This window comes from Vigna angularis, chromosome 9, assembly GCF_016808095.1.
Source record: "Vigna angularis cultivar LongXiaoDou No.4 chromosome 9, ASM1680809v1, whole genome shotgun sequence".
Taxonomy (NCBI): Eukaryota; Viridiplantae; Streptophyta; class Magnoliopsida; order Fabales; family Fabaceae; genus Vigna; species Vigna angularis.
The window spans coordinates 27,955,314-27,977,808 of record NC_068978.1 but is presented as its reverse complement, the minus strand read 5'-3'; the positions used below and the strand labels follow the sequence as shown (position 1 = coordinate 27,977,808).

General features: G+C 33.2%; 2 protein-coding genes and 1 pseudogene across 2 annotated transcripts; 1 reads left to right on the top strand and 2 right to left on the bottom strand.

Moving 5' to 3' along the window:
• Positions 1-869: 869 nt before the first annotated feature.
• On the bottom strand, positions 870-2,088 carry LOC108321507 (uncharacterized). Its single transcript, XM_017553277.2, has one exon. It carries the CDS (start codon positions 1,868-1,870, stop codon positions 971-973), a length of 900 nt encoding a protein of 299 aa, XP_017408766.1. The 5' UTR covers positions 1,871-2,088; the 3' UTR covers positions 870-970.
• A 5,720-nt stretch (positions 2,089-7,808) lies between these two features.
• On the bottom strand, positions 7,809-12,720 carry LOC108321500 (disease resistance protein RPV1-like; annotated as a pseudogene).
• Positions 12,721-15,356: 2,636 nt separating this feature from the next.
• On the top strand, positions 15,357-19,342 carry LOC108321506 (disease resistance protein RUN1). The gene is made up of 5 exons (XM_017553276.2): positions 15,357-15,937; positions 16,029-17,148; positions 17,248-17,472; positions 17,594-18,325; positions 18,810-19,342. Exons 1-5 carry the CDS (start codon positions 15,453-15,455, stop codon positions 19,260-19,262), a joined length of 3,015 nt encoding a protein of 1,004 aa, XP_017408765.2. The 5' UTR covers positions 15,357-15,452; the 3' UTR covers positions 19,263-19,342.
• Positions 19,343-22,495: the final 3,153 nt, after the last annotated feature.

Sequence of the window (22,495 nt, the reverse complement as noted above, 5' to 3'; positions counted from 1 at the left end):
ACTTAATCCATTATGAATGGTTATCTAAGACCACATTAATCTAAGATCTACATAATTAACTTTTGTATAAACCACAATTAATTATACATATATATCATAATCAAATACAAACATAGCATAATTATCATATAAACACAATTTTTGAAAATTCATTATTTTTAAATTTACTTTGGTTTTACAATTAAAACATAATAATCATGTCATAATAATTCTTATTTTCTTTTTCTCTTAAATCAAACCTGTTCATTCAAACTTTTTTAATATTTTTTTTTCTGTCCTATTCAATTTGTTCTAATCATCTCTTTTTATATGTATTATTTTTCTTCGATTTCCCACTTTCTTTACACCATAAAAAACAAATAATTAAAAGTATTGGTTCCAGGACACCCTGTTTGTTCAAGCCAACTGTCCCTTTCCTATAGCAAGAAACACCATATGCTAACACCTATCACATGCACACTCATTTCGGTGTATCCCATTGTCTAAACACGTGACAACACTATCTCTGCGCTTTAATAAGGAAAGATTTGAGTCAACAATGTATTAATTTCATGGACCAAATATACTCATTCCTAATTTAATTCAATTTATTGTTTAATTTTTTATTTTAATGAACAAGATGTACTTATCTCTAATTTAATTTACTAAATTTCAAATTTATATTTCTCTTTAAATTCATGTGGTGGTCCCTTTTGAATTCATTATCCAAACCATTCATTATCCAAAACATTCGTGTTTATTTTTTTCAATTATCGTTACACTCTGTATGGTCCGATGATCCTGTAAAACAACACCATTCTATTCGCCGCATAGAATAAAAACATCGTTCATTTGCCGCATTTAAGTTCGATTATTTATGCCCAATAACATTTCTCAACAACCCATAGTTCCTTTTTATAAAATCTCTCATATGCAACACCTAAATTAAACTAAAATAAAAAATAAAATAAAAGCTTAAAAAAAAAATCAATCATCTCGTACGGACAACCACACCGCCGCGTCTGGCCTCAGAAACAGAGTCGTCAAACCCCACGAACCTACATTTGGCACCACCCAACACAGAGACGACAGCGGGAACCGGGTTTCCCTGAACCGGGTTCGTGGTCCTCCGATACGGACCAAACCACTTGTTCTGCATGTACCGGTTTTTTCTCCACGGAGGCACAGTTAACCCCCGTTTCCTAAAACAACGCTTCGCAACACCGCACAAGATCCGAACGGTGCGTTTCAATTCCTCTGCAGTTCCAACGAATATTCGCGGCACGTAGCTCAGAAAATCTAGATACTCACTCGTGGGCCGTGCGATCTCGAACTGGCCCACGAAATCAAGGTCCACGAAGTACCTCTTATGCCACGTGGATGGTCCTGATCGTACCACGTCGATAAACTCATAGTTACCCGCCGTGGTGCCACCGGAAGAATCCCACCGCGTTTTGCAAATCGCGGCATTGTGTCCGCTCTCGCGCAAAAACGACATGGCGTTTCGCAGATACGTCGAAATGTTTCGTTCCTTCAAAAACGCGAACTTCTCCGCGGCCTCCGAAGCGTGCGCGAGAAGCAAGTTTGTGTAAGAGTCGGAAGCGTTGGATTCCCTTAGCATAAGAAGATCATCCACCGAGTCTACACAATCGGAGACCGAGTCGACTCGCTCCGAGTCAAAGTCGTTCCTCGCTGAGTTATTATCCGAGCCGTCATTGTCCTCGAGGAAATCATGCACGAGTTCGGAGAGGCACGGCGAGTCGCCGTCACCGGAATGTTCGCTCCCGCTGCTGGTGAAGCTTAGCTGCCGACGGTCGCCGCCGACTAGACGCGCTTTGGCTTCGTCGTCAAACGGGTCAGTAACTCGTTTCTTTCTTGCTAAAACCACCATGGATTTGTGTTTTCCAGAAAATTTTGGATCAGTTAATAATCAATTGCCAGATTCGGTGATGGACTGGGTTTGAGCGTGGTTTGTGTTTGTAGAAGTTAGTTTTAAAGACGAAAAAGTAGCTGGAATTTTCTCGAGAATATTCGTGGGAACAGTTTCATTAAAATGATTGCTGCGATTTAATGCAATCTTGTCTGTGATTTGACTCATTTGAAGTCTGGGGAAGTTAAAACGGGGATATGCGGGTAGGATCCGAATGAAGGGAATGTAGTTGTTGTGAGATGCTTGGCATATCCAGTTATATTCGGGTCAAGTCTTGGATCCTTGACGTGTGAGAGCGTGATTCCACCATGTGGGAGCGAGGTGTAGGCGAGCTTGCATCGGCGTGGCACGTGGTGCATTGATTGAGATAGTAGTTGGATAAGGTGGTAACGGGAAGGAAGGGTGGGGTCGTTTAAGTGGATAGGGGTTGCCGTTTAGTGAACCGGAAGGTCATATACACAAGTTGTGGACGTGTTTGTATCATGTTTATTATTATTAATCATTAATACTATTAAGACAAGTTAAATTGATTAATTTTGTATAAAAATTTATTGTAATTAATTTTGAAGATATTAACTTTAATATAACTATTAGTTTAAGGAATTATTTTAGTATGTGTACCTTCTAATTAATATTAATTAATATGTTTTTAATATGTAAGTTAATTTTACTTTAAAATAAAAGTAATATTGTTTCAATAATGGGGTGAAGGCCAATTGTCTTCAAAATCAAACTTCAAATCAACTCCAAACTGTTTTATCAATCTAAGTTTTCACTTCAATACTCCTTATATCGTGCGAAATTAGTTGGGATTATCGGTAAAAGATATTCTATGCTTAAGTCAGTAAATAATCATTCGATAATCAGAATTATTTCTCAGCAATGTGATAAATGTGATCATCTATCTTCTTACCTTAAATTTGTATTTTGTAATTTTAGAACGAGCTTTCAATTAACATTGACCTAATCATGGTCCAATAATTGATAAATATATTTTAGTTGTAAACGTGCTTAATTTGCAATCTTGATTATTTATTATGTGACTTACCGATCAATTACCGTTTCTCTAATATAAGTCATTCGATTTTCGAGAACCAACTATGGGTACGAGGGAGTTGACTGCCCGATCAATTGTTGACCAAACAATTATACGATATATATATATATATATTAGATTTATTATGACTAATATAATTAATATAGAATTATTTTTTATTATTAATTTGGTAAGATCCTTTAAGAAAATGTAAATGAGAGAAACTAGGGAAGAAAAGGAAAATAAAAAGTTGAGTCTACAGTGAAGTATTAAGTTTGTCCCTTTAATCTTAGGAACCAATTTGTAATTATCATATGCAACTTACCAACAACAACTCACCATTAGAGCAACCACCTTTGTTGGTTCCCTCTAGCCTTACAAATAGGGTCCACTTTCCATTACTCTCCTCGAGTTTTCCTGACAAAGTATACATGTGTCATTTTTCATTATTCTCTTTGAGAGATTTCCCAACGAGGTACATAGGTATCACTCGCCATCACTCTTCTCGAGAGCTTTTCTAGCAAAGTATACACATATCACTTTCCATTATTATACAATAATAATCATTGCAAAAGAAATGTTAGTTTTAAATGCTAGCCAACAATTTTTATTTTCTCATATAAGTGCACAATTTTTTCTCTCATTAAAGTTGACAAGTGCCAACGACCAATTTTTATGATTTACTGTAGCAACGGTTTGGACCAAGTTTCTACTCTATAAATAGAGTATTTCCTGCATGCCAAAAAAACACATCAAATCAAAGCTTTCTCTTCTCCTCTCAAAGAAAATTTTATTCCTTAAAATATCTTCTTAGTCTTTTCTTCTTATATTTTCTTATCCTCTTTACATCCTGGGTTTTCTCTTTTACTTTCTTTAGAGTTCCTTGCTAGTTCTGAGATCTTCAGAAATTTCTAAGAAATTCTTATTGTATCTTGGGGGACTTGTGTAATACATCGCGGATAAATCCTTAAAAATAGTGATCTATACGTCTCGAAAAAATTTGTTCGTGATTTTGTCAATTTTTCTACAATATCCATCACTTTCTTCAAAAGCCCTGACGAATGTTACCTCTAATATAATTATGTAGAGTTATCATTTCTATTGCTTCCCAAGAGTCTTATAGACGAAAAACACTCCTCATTGCTCCCCAAAAGTCTTACATAAGAAGACTACTCTCACTTATTTCCAAGAGTCTTATAGATAGAGTACACACTCAAACTCACACTAGAGATTAATAGAATGAACCACCTTTCCCTCACACATTCACAATCCCAAGTAATCACATCTTATAATTTAATGTATCTTAATATAATATCATATGCATAAACTCATTCACTAATAACAAATATTTTACAGTCAATCCACAAAACTTCACCAAAACAATCCAAACAACATCTCATGTTTAAAATAAAGCAATGCACGAAAATATTCAACTATAAACATTATAGATACATACTATAATAATATAAAAAAGTAATTACATATATATTAAAAATAACAAAACTATAATAATAATAATTATTATTATTATTACTATTATTATCATTATATATATATATATATATATATATATATATATATATATATATATATTCTAGCCAAATAAAAATAATGGAGATTTGATGAGCCAATCTAAAGTTTTCCAAGAAAAAAAAAAGAAACCCATATAATAACTAAAACTCCTAAAATCTCATAAAGATATAATTATATTATCCTTAAGATAAGACTCCGAATGAAATTAGATGTAAATATCGGTACCACCTATATTCTCATCTCTGCACTTGATTTTAATAGTAGTATACATAAAAAAAACCCCGCATATACATTCTGCTGCAATTATGTGGAACTCTGCGTACAAAAATACACAATAAACGTCGCATAAATAATAAAATGCATCATACATAATAAAACGCATCAAGGAAAACCAACCGCATTTTTCCAAAAATTAACACTATATATCAAACTTGTAAAATAAGTTGGCCTAAAAATTGAAAAAAAAAAAAATTATAGGTTCAACTCCTTTCAAGAACATTGAAAAAAAATATTATGAATTCAATTCTCTTCACTAACGAAACTAACCACTAACAAAATCAATCATCACAAAAGTGGTAAAATGAATCATTATAAAGAAATAAGAAAAAAAACATATATAATACATTACATAAATTAGATATATATTTCTTTGCATATGACTAAGGAGTCTATGGTTTGATGCACATTTATAGAAAACGTCTCATTTTTTGCTATTTTCTAAAATTACTTTCCGTTATGGTACAAGTATCTATAGTTTACTACTATATAATAGGCTTAAATGCTTAGGGTTTAAAAATTTTGTTTAGTACCTGGTTTTAAAAATGAAGACATTGGGTTCTTATGTTATGAAAAATATATGAATAATATGATTATATATGTTATCGGTACTTAACATGAGGACGAAATAAACATTTAAGCATATATAATATGATTATATAATATGATATGTTAACTTAAAACTCTTCTTGTCCTAATGGTGAATAGCTACTAAAAAGACAGTATGTAGTTAATCACTAACTCATCATCAATCATACGATTCATAATTCGTATCAACTTAATTGACCATAATATGGTGTCCACACATAAAATTATAGTAAATTTTTTTCAAAAGATTAACATAGACGACAAATAATCAATATAACTCAATTGCATAAAACAAATGAGTGTTTCTATCCCGCAACTTGGATATATAAACAAACATGACTTTTCTATATCTAAGATTAAGTGAAAAAAATGTAAATAACCTTTAACTCACTTTCATAATACAATCAATAATTTGATCCTCCAGTCATTAGATAACCCATAAATAATTAATCTCATTTAACTTATGTCCCTTTTCTTATTCTATTTCTTTACACTAATAATGCGGATAAACCTATGCTATGTTTTTCCATCTTAAAATTTTTCATTCACTTTTTTCATTTTAGACTTCTCTTGTCACACCATTCAAAAGATAATACAATTTAATTTGTAGATAAAGGCATTTGTATAACTAAACGTAATTAAGTTTTTGTTGGTTTATTTGTTCCTCATCCCTAACCTTGTTTTTGTACGGGAATTTCAACAAATTCAAGAAATTAAAATATATGGTATTTAAATTATTTAAAATTGAATTCTCCTCATTTTTTAAAGAGTTTGTTTGAACGGTGTAATTAAAATATTTTAGATTTTAATTTTTTTATTTGAATAAAATAATTTAATTTATCTTTTAAGACAAAATTTTATTTAAAAAATATTTTTATAATTCATCTTTTCTTAGTTGAGTTAACTTGATCTTCATTCTAGATCGACCATCATCTTGTGTCAACTTTTGATCTACGTCGACTCATCTCGACTTTCAGTCCGATTGACTCGTCTCGACATCAGTTAAGTGGATTTGGCTCAAACTTTGGTCTAGACCCGACTCGACTTGATATTTGGTTTGAGCCCGACTCAGCTTGACCTTCGCTCAGGTCCCCTTGACTCAAACTTCAACTCAATTTCACTCGACTCTACATTCGACCTAAACCTACTTGACTCGACCTTTAGTCCAAGGTGACTCCACACAACCTTTGTCCTAGAATTAACTCGGCTCGACTTTCAACCTAGACCCGACTCATCTTAACTTTCAGTTTATACCTGATTTGACTCGACATTTGGATTAAACCCCGCTTAACTCGACCTTTGACCCGAATAGGCTAAACACAACCTTTAGCTCAGACTAAGTAGGCACACATCAATATAGTACAAGTCAACTTAACATGTCCTTTGATCCATACCAACTCGACTTGAAAGAAGGTCAATATAAGTCAGAGTTTTATTCTTGTGTACTTTTTCAACATAACGAATAAAGAATTTCAACTTCTTTCTTTTTTCAATAAATTTTAAATTTTATTATTTTAATTATTTGAAATATCATATTAAGATTTATCTGTTTCAATTTTCTCATCTAAATAAATCATTTTGTTTTAAAAATGATAAATTTTCCAAGTAAATAAATTACTCTGTACATAATATAAACACAACATAAATGTTTCCGAATAGAAAAGTAGTCTTAAACTACATAATATAAACACAACATAAATGTTTCCAAATAGAAAAGTAGTCGTTTGTAGAAATGCAGAAAATTCCAGCTTGGGAATTAGTCCTTGTCCCATTATATATTCCTTCATAATAAAATAATATAGTAGTCAACCAGTATGTTTTTACAGCTGTACAATATCATAGATTGTCTTGTACAGCGTTTCTCTATATATATTATTAATTTTGAACTTTAAATAAAATTATGAATTTATTATTATTAATTTAAACTTGTTTTGAAATAAAATTAAAATATTACTTTTAAATGTTAACTTTGAAATTAATATTAACTATTTTAATATTATATTAAATTTATATGTACTGATTGAAATATGCTATAAATTTATAATTAAGACATAAAAATTGGTGTGCATTTTACAAAATTTAGTTACTGGAAAATGGGTATCAAAATTCAGATAATAGAAACAAAACATTTAAGTCTCTAATAATATGAATAGAAACAAAAATATGATTTTTAGTTTTATTATTTTTATTGGGACAAACTTAGCCTGAAAATATATTAAAAGTAAAAAATGATTTATAATTACATCTTAACATGAAATTAAAAAGTTATCTCTAATAAACAATTTTTTTATCATTAACTATTAAAAATATAGTATTTAATTACATTTTAAATTTTTATTAAAAATAAAAACTAATTTAAATACTAATAATTTTTAATTTAGGCAATAGAATAATTATTTTTTTTTGTTTTAAAATTAATTTATATTTAAGCAATTCCTTCTAGTTATATATTACACACAACAGAATGATAACAATGGAGTGCCGTATTCTACTCCAAGCATGAACAACATACTCTAACAATGCTTCTAATTTTTAATCACACTCAGCTCAGGTGATTCTTGTGCACTCAGTCCAAGTGACTCCATTCTCATTGTAATTGACTGACCATATATCAGATACACTGCTGTTTTCTTAGCAGTGATTCCATCACCAACACCTACAAAAATCTCCACGTTGTCTCCGGGTCCTAGATTTGATATTACACCCTGCCAATCTTCATCACTAAAGAACATTGTTGTTGCTTGCTTATATATCTGAATGGTGCACTTTGTGTAATTAAAGATTAAGACATTATCAAGATTTTGAGTTGCCATGTTTCCAGGGGTTGATGAATAAACAACACACAACAGCATTCCCTTCATGCGACAATCACTATCTTCAGGAACTTGAAAAGGTACTGAATAACCTTCCCCTCTATAGGCTAACCAATAAGGATAATTGTCCCCTGGAAGCACAAAATCAGTAGAACTATTGGTTCTCAATTCCTGTATCATGCAACAACGCTTAGTTATTCATTTAATATCATATTCAAGTTTATATTGTCTGCTATTATACACACTGTACTTCATAAAAAAGTAGACAAGGAAATGGATTGAAATGAATTCAGTCAACAGAGAAAAAGCACCTATACACAATAGAAAGTTAGGAGAGATTTCTATTTCAATTACAGTTCTGAAACTCTCACCGAAAGAAAAACTTGTAGAACTGCTATGTCACGAAAGACTTTCAACTCTATTGAAATAATGACCATTTTCCAAAGTTGATTCACTCACTATTACACCCTTTTTACCCTTCTTTTCACCTTCCACATCCTCTTTTTGGCCCCCACTTAAAAAATAGATTTGATAGTCTCTAACTATAAATTTATTTAGGACAATACTTAATTTTAACATGGTCACCAAAGACTCCCACAAAGAGGAAGATATGGTCCTATGTCCTATCTAGGAAAAGAAAGTAGAAGAGAAATGACAGAGTAGTGTTCCCATCCCAGCCAGAGAAATTCGCTAAGCGCCAAGCTGAATGCAAAATAAATTAATATGTACGTAACCCATGATATGCTATACAACCAAATACATATTTTTGTGAGGAAACAATATTTCATGCTTTGTAAAAGTGAATAGGAAATGTAAGGTAGACACAGAGAAAGAAAGAAAAGGAACCTTTGATATGCTATCGCTAAGCATGTCGAAGACTTGCTGGTAGCTTCCCATTCCAATCAAATACGATGCCAAAGAATTTTCTGGAATTTGTGATTGATATGCATTTTCCGATTCAGAAGAGTTTGCGTTGCATAACTTATTCAGAATTGTTCTTAGTTCTTGAGTTAGTTGAAAATCTGAGTCGCATTGTACAGAAATACTACGAAGTTTTGAAAATTCACTTACCTTTGATAATAGGCTAACCAAATTATTATCCTGTATATTCATGGAGACTATAGATGTTGGCATGATCCCAAATGGTTGAAAACAGGATAAAGTTCCTCTTGTATGTGACATCAAAGTCCATATGAGAGAAGGGAATACATCTCGTGCCAATCCTTCATATCCACAAAGGGATATATATCCAATCTGTTTGGATCTTACTATGGCAAAAGGCACTTGTTTTAGACTAGTATTGTCTGCAATTAGAGTTGTTAAGGATTCCATCTGCCCTATGTCTTCTTCTAACTTGTCAATATTTGAACAACCAGAAAGGATGAGGGTTTGTAATGACTTTAACTTATAGATTACCATAGCAAGATTGCCTAGGCATGTACAATCCTTCAAGTTTAGAAGAAGGAGGTTATTTAGATCTCCAATTGAATGGTGTACTTCAAACAAGCTTGGACAATCTTTGAGAATGAGCTTCTCAAGATTTGGTAGTTTTGAAAAATCTGGGGTCTTTGATAAGTACTTGGAATGACTAAGATTGAGAAATTTTAGCCTCTCCAGAAACTGCAAAAAAATTTAAAACGAACAAAAAGAAAGATTAGCAACGTATATGGCTGAAAAATTTTACAAGACAACTTAATGTATTATATATACATTTGTTGTTGTTCTTCATTCAAATTTGCTGTTTCACTCTCGTGTAATCAGTAATGCATATAATAAAAATCAAATTACTAAAGTAAAACACCAAATTTGATTGGAGAACAACGACAATTGTAAAAGACCATGTGAGTTTTGGTCCAAATTGGTATTTTCGTCATAGAAAATATCAGGTAATATATACTATATACGTATACCTGAGGCACCTTCCATACTAGTTTAAGATAACTGTATTTTAAGTCAATAGCAACTATGTTTTCCTGATAAAAGTTTTCAGGTATGTGGGTTAATGAAAATGCTTTCCAATCAACCCATCTCAGTTGTTTGGGAAGATGCCCATAATCTCCAGCTACTTGTACATTATCAAGTTTCAAAAGTCTCAGTCTCTTCATTTTCCCAAATGTTTCAGTACTGAAACAAACTCCACTGGTTCTTTGCATCTTCAAAGGCAATCCCTCAATGACTCCTGTTCCCTATGAAAAGTAAATGAAAAAAAGTTATAAACAAGGAGAAGCATTGGCTGTTTTCACTAGAGAAAGTTAAGAAGTAATACACATAAGATGCAACTTATGTATAGATCTAGAAGCTAAATACTTTGAAAAGGTAAAAGTGTCAAACCGAAACTTAGTTAAAATTCAGAAAATAAAAATCAAAACTTCTATTATGGTGGTCATGATATCATTGAGAATGATTGATAGTTCAAAAATAGTAAGAGAAGTTCTTACAGTATGTTCTGTCAATATATCAAGTACATCATCATGAACCCACAACCGACTGCGCTTCTGTGGTTCTAGTGGTGAACTTCGACGAACAATTTCTCTGCCCATGTCTCGTAGCAAATCATGAATTCCAAGTTTGTTATTCTTTTCAACTTTTATGAGGCTCCTTTCTATCAGGACTGTTATTCCGATTTCAGCATGAAGTCCACAGCCATTTAGTATCTCTGTGGCATAGCCTCTGTCCTTACCGATAAAGAAGCAGCATATGTCAAGGAATATGTCCTTCTCCTTATGATCGGTTAAACCGTCATAGCTTATTTTCAATTTCTCTTGTATTTTATCATTTGGTATTTCTTTTAGTTTTGATAATACACTTTGCCACTCTTTTTCTCTTCTCTTGTATAGATAAGATCCAAGAACTTCAAGAGCTAGAGGTAGTGCTCCACAGTAAGTGACTACTTGTTTTGAGAGTTCAAGGAAATCTTCAGGTGGATTTGCTTCCTTAAAAGCATGCCAACTGAAAAGCTAAAGGGACTCAATCTCATTCATTTCCTCCACTTCATATACATGGTCAACTTCGAGAACATTGAGTAGACGTACATCTCTTGTTGTAATGATTATTACACTTCCTTGAACAATCCCATTACCATTTCCACATAATGCACTTAATCGTTCTAATGTATTAACATCATCAAGTACAACAAGTACTCTTTTGGTGCAAAGCGTTTCCTTGATCATAGCTTTTCCCCAATCACTGCTATAAACCTTCACCTTTTCTGTTTTCAGGATATCTGAAAGAAGTCGTTCTTGTAAATCAATCTGCCCTTGATCTCTTTGCCAAACTTCTCTAATATTTGCTAGGAAACTTTTATGTTTAAATTCATATCGAATTTCATTGTAGATGGCTTTGGCTATGGTTGTTTTACCAATTCCTCCCATTCCCCAAATCCCTAATATATAAGCTCCTCTTGTTTCCTTTCTTAGAAGGCCAATACAATGTTCCACACGACATTCCAATCCAACTGGAAAGTCTGTAATAGACATGTATGTTCTATCTAGTCTTTCCAAAACTTCACTAACAATTTCCTTCACAACAAAGTTTTCATTTCTGCAAAAAAAGAAAAATATCTCGAATTGATAATGGATACAAATTATAATAGATCCTAAAATAAAATCGAAGTTGCATAAATCCTTTGACACGGTTGATCTTCTGTCTTTCTGCCATAGTGTTCATAGCAGAAACCGTTTTACTAAACCTTTTACAGGTACATCAGAGAAGCCACAAAGATACTATTTGCTGGTTTATGAATTTTCTTTATTTCACTTTTGCTTGCCACTAAATATATGAATTTAAAATAAGTACTAGAAGAAAATCATAGTATTTTATCCGTAGGAATTGAAAAAACATGTAAGGATGTTCATAACAATTCGCACCCTGCTCAATTAAGTGCGTTAGATTCCCTTTCAAGAAAGAATAACTGATGGATAGACAAAAAAAATCTGATAATCAAAAGGGAACAAAAAGTATATGCGTACCTGTAATTTGAAACATCCCACCCTGCAAAACCTGCTGCTTCGCCCAGCGCTTTCTTCCATTGTTTCACCCGGTGGAGGTCACTAGCTTTTTCCAGAATGACTTCGAAAGAAACTTCGTAAAGGTCACGTAGAAACCAAGGGAAAACGCCGTAAAACACGGGTAAAACCACTTGACCTCTAAAAGCATGACATTCCATGATTTTGACTAGTTCGTCGAGACACCATGTAGAGTAAATGTAGTTTTCGGATAAAACAACAATGGAAATTTGAGAGCCTTCTATTGCATGAAACAGTTCTGTTTTCAGCTGTTGTCCCTTGGAAAGCTTCTCATCGTCCAGAAAAGTGTTGACCCCGGCATTTGCAAGAGCGGAATAGAGATGAGAAACGAAATTCTTACGAGTGTCTTCCCCACGGAAACTGATGAACGCATCGTATATCCATCGAAGCTTAGATTTTGAGGATGATGAAGTGTAAGACATTGATTCAATTCAATGAAACAAGACCGAGACGGTAAAAGCAAGAAAGCAAGTTGATTCAATTTGATGTCGATACGAGTTATAAGAGCAAGTGAATATGGTTAATAATGAAACTGCAACGATGTTATCGGAGCGCATAACGACAAGTTCGATATATTTTGCTTCCTTTCACTCTCTCTACGAGGAAGTAAAACAACAACCACAGCAGTAAGTGGCAACAATGACTATTATAATGAACCTCGTTTTTAAATGAAAATGACATGAAAAATATTCAGAGAAGTTGTTGATGTTGGACAGCTAAAACAACTTAGAAGGGGAATTCTGAATTAGACGTGTGGATTTTATTTATATTTTTTAATGTAACAAAATTTTAGTTTAGAGATCAATAGAATAGAAGTAATGAAATCATTGTACATGAGCAGCTTCTTGATTTTAGCAGCGACAATAACCTAGAAGAGTAATCAGACAAATAAGAATAATAAGAACAGAGCATGAAAGAAACATATTATCCGAGAGAGAATTTAAGAGAGAATATATACCTCACTCTATGTCCTCTCCTGTACAAAATCCTTGAATATGGTATTCTTTTTCTTTTGCTTTACACTTTTCCTTTCTGTCTCCATCTTTCAGATCACCCTCCACGTGGCCTTTTTGCATTACTCACTTTTTTTTTTCTCATCTAATTTACCATTATATTGTGTGTGTTAGAATACCCCTTCCACACTGTAACAACCTTATCCTCAAGGTTTACCTTAGGAAAAATTTCTAATCTCCTTAACATACTCCCAGCTAGCATTAGCAATCTAAAGAATTCCATTGAATTAAAAGTCGAGGAGTTAGCAAACAAGCTCTGGATAAATAATTTGAGTCAAGTTTCTCTTTGTTTTTCCATTCACATGCACTCAACAATTCAATTTATAGACTCACATATTTCTGATCATTATACTCAAAATAGACAAAAACGACTAATACATTAACTACGCTATAAGACTCCAATAAATAATACATTAACTATCCACAACTATTAATACATTTAATTTATTCCATTTAAATTTACTTAACACAACTCCCTCGTAAACTTAAATGCTTCTTTGCTCAGTTTTTCTACCCTTCATCCTAGTTTTACCATGCAGTGCACACCATGCTTGCTCCTTTCATTAATCGTCGAGCTTTGATCTTTGAATCCTTTTAGGCTTGTCGTATGTAGCAGCCGTTGGTTAAATTCAACTTTTAAACAGACTTGTTTCTTCAATACTTTGACAAATGTAGGCAATATGATATTTCTGGCACGACTTTGATGATAAGAACATTATGTCTTCTTTATTCCTAACGTTCACTTTTAATTTATATAGCATGGAGCATGTGGATGCGTGCAACAAACAATTTGTATAAAGTAGAGTAGATATGCATGAAACATATATGTCCTTTCCCTTATCACTTTTGTTGTTTTTAAATGTCTAGCAATTAATGACATTTAATGTCTTTTCAAAACAACAAAGTGTTATTACGTTTTCTACTATTTAGATAAAATTTTATCATTTAAAATTTTCACTAAGATACCAAGCAATTGATGGACTTCATTGTTGGATGAAGTAGATTGTTTGACACATGGTATCGTCTAGCTAGCCTATGTAACCGCTTTAAGTTTGTCTTTGTTCTTTTAATAAGTGTGTTTAGCAAAGTGTATTTCAACATAAGTTTTTGGAATATCATTTGAGACTTTCAGCGTGTTTTTCAAAAACATCGTTTGACACTTTTATCTATCAAGACGCGTTGAGAGTTTGTTTGATCATCGCCTAGCTAAGTATAACATTCGTTGCATTCAGCAAGACTCTCATTGACGCATTAATTAGGGAAACCGTTTAGTGGTGTGTGTGTTCATGCCTAGGTGTTTTACTAAGGCTTTTCCTAAGGTATTTAGGTTTCTCAGAGCATTTTAACAAATTACTTATATTTTACCTATGTTGTTCTTCTAATGATAACACTATCATATGCTTATTTCGTTTAATGTTGTTTTGTTAAACTTCAAAATACATGAGAGTGTTTACACAGTTCAGTCTTATAAACGATCTTGTCTTAACACCAATATATATATATATATATATATATATATATATATATATATATATATATATATATATATATATATATATATATATATATATATATATATATATATATATATATAAGACATAATAGGAGACGAGTACAATGAATCTGTAAAGGATGAACATCCGACACTGATCCGGATTGTTGCAGTTATCAACAAATTTTTGACATTATCGGCGAATACCTTTAAGTAAATCTTTTTTTCTTTTGTAGTATGTATATACTCTATTATAAATTAATAAAATTAAAATTATTGTATGTGATTGTGTTTTCTAGTCAAAATGAAACATGTTCATGCTTATCATGCTATACTAGTTGTTTACTCTAATTATTTAGTAAAAAGAAATTGAGTTGTCTTGATGTTTTCCAAAACGGCATTTATACTTTCTACTTCTTTTCATTATTATAATAACCTCTTTGAGAGATATATGTGTATTTGTGTACTATGAAATATGCTCATGTTATTTAAAGGGATATTTGCGCAGTATAAAAAGAGACTTGATGTTTTAAAAATTAAAGTAAAGTTAATATGTAATTTTAAATAAAATAGAAAATATTTAGTAATTAGTGGAATTATTTTTTAGTGGTTGAAAGTAAAAAAGGTTTTGTGATGGTCTTAACGCGTTTCCACAACGATTGAAAAACGCACTTTGAATCGATTTTGTGTCTTTACGGATAATCTCTTTGAGAGTGTTTCATTATTGCTATCTCTTCTAACAGTTCATTACCTCATCAATTCCTTCCATGGAATTCGCGTCTTCATCAACCAAACTCCCACGGTATTACGACGTGCTCATCAACTTCAATGGAGAAGACATCCGCAGGAAATTTGTTTCTCATCTCGATTTTGCCCTCTCGTCCGTTGGACTCACCACTTTCCTTCACCATCAGAATGTAGTGGAGTCAATGCACGTCCAACAACCTATTCTCAATCTGTGTCGGGTAGTAATAATTGTTTTCACCAAAACCTATTCTGAATCTGCTTGGTGTCTTCATCAGCTTCAACAAATCATTCAATGGCACCAAACTTATTGCCGACATATTCTGCCTGTATATTACGAAATTCAGCCATCTGATGTACGTCTTCAGAAGGGCGATTTTGGAAAGGCCTTGAAAGCAACTGCACATCAAACATTTTCAGCACAGCAACTTGAGCATGGCATGTCTAGATGGAGCCACGCACTCACCAAAGCCGCAAATTTCTTTGGATGGGATGAGAGCAATCACAGGTAAATCACTCACTCACTCAACGGTATTTCAGGCTTGTGATTTAACTTTGTTAATACATGACTTCTTCTTTAAATGATATTTAACTTGAAGGAGCGATGCTGAACTAGTGGACAAAATTGTTAAGAGCGTTCTTAATTTATCAGTTTTGTCTGCTACTAAATTCCCAGTTGGATTACAAGACCAAGTGCAATATTTAATTCGAACTATAAAAGAAAAGTCCACGGATGTTTGTACAATAGGGATATTTGGAATGGAAGGATCAGGTAAAACCACCCTTGCCAAAGCCATCTACCATCAAATCCATGGTACATTCATGCATAAAAGTTTCATTGAAGATATTGCACAAGTTAGTGAACCAACTCATTTACAGGAACAACTTCTTTCCGATGTCCTAAAAACAAAGGTGAAGATAGATACCGTCGAGATGGGAAGAAATATGATTAAGGACAGACTTTTTGGGAAAAGAGTCCTCATTGTACTTGACGATATGGATGACTATCTTCCCTTATTAGATCTATGGGAGAGTCGTTCATGGTTAAGTAAAGGAAGTGTAATAATCATGACAAAAATAGACCAAATCCTATTTCTTAGATATCAAGTTCATTCTGTTTTTGAGATAAATCTAATGAATGAAAACGAGTCCCTTGAGCTTCTTAGTTGGCACGCATTTAGAGAAGCAAAACCAAAAAAAGGATACCATCACCTAGCCAGAAGTGTAATTTCTTGCTGTGGAGGAGTACCTCTAGCTCTTGAAGTCATTGGAAGTACTTTATTTGAAAGGACCAATGAGGAATGGCGTAGTGTATTGTTTAAATTAGAGAAAATTCCCATGTACAATGTTCGAATGATATTTAAAATAAGCTTCGACCATTTACGCAATCAAATGGAAAGGGATTTATTCCTTGATGTATGTTGTTTCTTTGTTGGTAAGGACAGAGGCTACGCTACGAAGATCCTAAATGGCTCTGGAGTAGAAAATGATAGTGAAACAAGTGTTCTACATAGCTTTAGAGTAGACGCTGATAGTGGAATAAGAGTTCTCATGGAGCGTAACCTCATTAAAGTCAAAAGAAATAACAAATTTGGAATGCATCCTTTACTACAAGAAATGGGAATAGCAATTTTTCGTGAAATTTCAGGAGAGAGACGTTGGAAGAACGGTCAACTGTTGTTTGATGGGGATGCAGAATATGCATTGAAAGTGAATGCTGTAAGAACATTCGTTATATGTGATTTGAAACTTCTTTTGAAAGTGTTTAACTTCTCATGTACGCAATTCATTTTTCTTTTTTGGTTCTTTAAATCACAGGAGAGAAAAGACTATGAGGTATTGCCTGTCTTGCTTTCAACAAGAAGAGAACCATCAAGACTTCCGAAAGGCGGTGTAAATTCTGAGAACCTTTATCCGAAATTGAGATGGATTAGTTTCCGTGGATTTTCTATAGAATACCTACCCAACTACTTTAATGCGGATGATACCATAGCGATTGATCTAAAACACAGTCTTCTTCAATTCTTTTTGGAAGAACCCCAGGTTTTATTACGAGCCATTCTTCATTACAACATAAAACTTCATTAAAATAAAATAGTGACTTGCTACTGTCTCAATTTTTATTTTCTGTCTCTAATATTTATCAAAAACTATCTTGGTGTAGGTTTTGAAATCACTAAAAGTCCTTAACCTTAGTCACTCCATGTACTTAACAGAAACACCTGACTTTTCGAGACTACCAAATCTTGAAGAACTCATTCTAAAAGATTGTCCGAGATTGCGGGAAGTACACCAATCTATTGGACATCTCTGTTATCTTATACTACTCAATTTGAAGGACTGTAAACGTCTAAGCAATCTCCCCCAAGAGATATATAGGTTGAAATCTTTAAGAACTCTTATCCTCTCTGGGTGTTCGAAGATTGACCCAATGGAGAAAGATATAGTGCAAATGAAATCCTTGATAACTCTAGCTGCTGAAAATACAACTGTGAAAAAAGTGCCTTTTTCAATTGTAAGTTCAAAAGCCACTGGATATATATCCTTACAAGGATTTGAGAGATTGTCATGTAATCCTTTTCCTTCAATCATTATTCGGTCTTGGATGTCGCCAACAATGAATTCCATATCTTATATTAATTTGAATTGTGTGGATATGGAGGATAATAGTTGGGATGATATTGCGCCATTGCTTGGCAACTTGGCAAATCTTCGAACTGTTTTGGTGCAATGTGACACCGAGTTTCAACTATCTAAGCAAGTAAAAAATATTCTGGTCGACTATTTTTCAAATATTACTGAATCAGAAATTTCAAAGCAGCATTTCAGATCTTCTTTGATCGGTGTTGGAGCATACCATGAATTCTTCAACGCTGTCAGCAATAACATATCTGAGGTTCTTCTCTCCCTTTTCCTTTGTTTTTTTCATTCTCCATCATTTTATTTATTAATTAAGAGAACGGAAAATAATCATAAGAAAGTATCTAATAGAAATTACAATTCTATACTTTTAGCACTCGTTGCTTCTAGAGCTATTCAACTTTATCCAAAAATTTTAATAATCGAATAACCAAATGATCATGCTTATACTAAGTACTAGGAAATTGATTTCCTCTTTCTTGCTTGACTAGTTTTTTCATTTTTTAATACTCAATGATTATATATACTGAAAGAGACGAAAACAGAAATGGATTCTAAATCCCTAACGACAAGATGGTGATATATACACAACGAAACTACTAATCAAATTTATTTTAATTCCATTGGTATGCTTTAATGGAGTATTGGATTTTGTAATCTTTTTCGACAAATAATGATTGTAGAAGACAATATGAATAGGAAAATTAAATAAATGACTAAGCTTTTATCTCATGGTACAGGTATTGGCAAGTAGTGAGTCTTCTGATGTCTCTCTTCCAGGTGACAACCCCCCTTATTGGTTGGCCTATATGGGTCAGGGAGATTCTGTTTCTTTCACTGTGCCTCCAGATAATTCCATGAAGGGAATGTTTTTGTGTGTTTTTAATGTATCAACTCCTGAAATTGTGGCATCTGAAGGTTTTAGAAGTGTGTTAATTGTTAATTACACAAAGTGCACATTGCAGATACACATGCATGGCAAAATAATTTCCTTTAATGATATAGATTGGAAGGCTATAAGGTCAAATTTAGGATCAGGAGACAAGGTGGAGATTTTTGTCACTTTTTCTCAAGGAGTGGTGGTCAAGAATACACATGTCTATCTTATATTTGGTGAATCACATTACTTGGAAAAAGTGCCTACTCCAAAAAAAAATGATCTCCTTAGATTCATAAAGAAAATTGTAAAGTGACTTCTGGCAAGTCATTTTATCTTCTATGAGAACTGCAGGATCCCTTTACATATGGAATTAATCTGTTCCCTTGATTGCAATGCATTTTTTTCCATCCTTCCCTTATTTTTCTTTACAGTATAGCTTATAGTTAAGAAATTCATGTTTGCTTTATCCTGTTTTTCACTGCTCACGTTGTGCTTCCTTGGCTTCACTTGAGCTGTTTATGTATTTGTTTTCTTGTTACTTTTTTGTCAATTCTTTTACCTTTAAACATATAATATCTCATTAAGAAATCTTCTTAAAAAAAAAAACATGCATTATGAAATAAAGACAGACGTTGTTCGATATTCTGTTAGGTGTTCTGTTTTAATCTCTGCTAGGTAGTCTCTGTTTTTTGTTTCAACATAATAAGCACCTTAGCCTCATCCCTTTACTCTGTTTTGATGTGTTTTTATTTATAATTAAATATATCAATCTTTTCAATTGACATTCATTATAGTTTTTAGTTGTAAGTTTTTAACTAGTTTTTTTTTTCAAATATAGCCATGATCTTACAAATTATTTTAATTTTGTTAAGAAAATTTTAAACTTAATTCTTATAAATTAATATTCATTTCATATGACCAAATATAATCTTTTAAAAGATCCAAAAAAAAAAACTATTTTGACAAGTACAATTAATATTTATACTGTCGTGGGTAACATTTTTATTCACATTTTAGACTTTATCCCCGTTGTAAAACTGACACATGTTATGATAAACTTGAAATTTTGCATTTTCAAATGTTTTTTGGATAGAAAGTTCATTCCTATATCTTGTTCTCGTAATCACTTTTATAGTAAGGTGTCAACCTTCTCTTGCAATCACTTCTGAAGATTGAATAAACTTTCATTTTGTGAGATAACCTTAAGAGTCTACTTTGGTTTTTATTATTCATATCTTGGATAGATTTTAAAGTAACAAGTACATTCACTCCATGGTGAATTTGAATAGGAGGAAAAAACCAGCTAAATAGGATTGAAGGTGGATGGAATATCCAACTATAGTGAAGAAGAAGGCTAAACAGATCTCTGAGTAAAGGTTTATCGAAACCTTATTAGATAGACCAACATTGGATGGTGTAAATTACATTAAAATTCCTAATAGAGAAAATGAGTGGGTTTTTCACGGCAGGATTAAATTAGTAGATAAAAAAACTGATTAAATTGTTGAAAATTATAACTTTTCATGCTTTTCATGAGTTTAGATATGCTAACAACGTAAAATTGAAAATCAGTATAAATCAGAAAAGGAAAAAAATGTTTCTTTAATAATTATAACAAAATGATATTAAAATAATGCTATAAATTAGTTAAAATTAAATATATAAACAGTTAGTTCAACACAATAAATATTAATAGATTTCAATTTTAGAACAATAAAAAAATTATAGCTTTACTACAAAAATTTTAATTCGGAAATTTGTATACGCTTCGGTTGTTGAGAAACCGAAGCGTACAAGGTTATATACCTCGGTCTCCATCCAACCCGAAGTCGAAAAGTCATATTGCTTCAGTTAACACAAAATCGGTGCGTATAACGTAACTACCGCCTCGGTTTGCTACGAAACCGGTGCCTAAACCCCTTCCTATTCCTTCCTATTAACTCGGTTAAAGATAAAACCAAGGCCTATTACCCGGTCAAATCAGCACCTGCCCCGCTTTTTCCCTTTTTCCTCTTCTTTCCTCTGACACTCATCTCACCTCTCGTTCTTTCCTCTCGTCTCACTCTCGTTCTTCCCCATCTCACTCTCGTCTCACTCTCGTCTCACTCTCATCTCACTCTCATCTCCCCTCTCGTTCGTTCCTCATCCCACTCTCATCTCACTCTCATCCGGCAGAAACAAAGAGGGCGCGATCTCTCTTCTCCTCTCCCACTTGACAGCCACGGTGCGAGGACGAGACACGATGGTGGAGGGCGTCGAAAGCGGAGGAGAGGCGCGATGGAGGCTGGTGTCGAAAGCGAAGGGGGCGCGATGGTGGCCGGCTTCGAAATCGGAGGGGAGTCGCGATGGTGGCCGGCGTCGAAAGCGGAGGGGAGGCGCGATCTAAGGCTTTTGGTGGGAGGTTCATCGATCTACGAATCGCGGTGGTTTCTGTGGAGGCAAGGTGGCGGCTAGGTCACACCGCGAACGCAACGGCGACGAGGACGCAGCGGCGGCGAGGACGCGCGATCTGTGGCGGTGGACGGAGAGCAGATCTGCGCGCATGGAGGGGCGGAGGGCAGATCTGTGGCGGTGGACGGAGGATTCGCGGAAGGAGGCCACAACGAAGGTCACCTTCAGAGTTTCTTCGTCTCTGCTTCTGAGTTTCTTCATCCATCTTCATATCTCTGAATCTGAGTTTCTGAATCTGATTTTTTTGTCATTGTAATTTGTAATTTTTGGGTTGTAATTTGGACATTGGTGAGTTCATAATCTTTGCTGCATCTGTAGACAGATTGTTGACGATTATTGGTTGTTGTAATACTGAGATTTGTTTCATTTCTGTTAAGATTTTCTTGTTCTTGGATGTGTTAAATTTTGGTTGTTCTTGGTTGTGTTAAATTCTGGTTGTTCTTCGTTGTGTTAGATTCTGGAGCTGAATAAGAAATTGAGTTTGGTTGGCATATACGAAGAAAGTCTGAAAAAAAAAACACACACACGCTATTGCCTCGGTTCTTAGATAACCGAGGCATATTTCTGTTTTTATTTATCTCGGTCAATAACCGAAGCATATAACTTCATCTTTTTACTTCGTCTTCGAATGCCTCGGTTGTAGAACCGAGGCCTATGAACATTTACACATGGTGCCTTTGTACTTTATTGTACTAGTGAGGAAAAATCCAAACCAAACTAAATCAATGTGATGTTTGATTTTATTTTCCTTTTTTAAATTTTTAATTCTATTTTTTATTAAATATTTACCTTTTTTTATCTTTTAAATTGAAATATAATAATAAAAAATATGTTAAATATGTTGAATAATGAACTAATAAAATCATAAGATTAAATATTTAATGTATTAAAAAAAACAATGATATACTTTTATATTTCACCTAATTCACTCTCATGCATATATGAATTCATCTTTCTTCATTAATGTTAATGTCACTTTCTAATATACCTTAAACCCGATGTCTCGACGAAGACAGCCTAATCATAATCACTAGTTTACAATGTGTTGTCTCCCTAGCAATTAATCATGCATTATAGTGAACGGAAGCTTAAAGG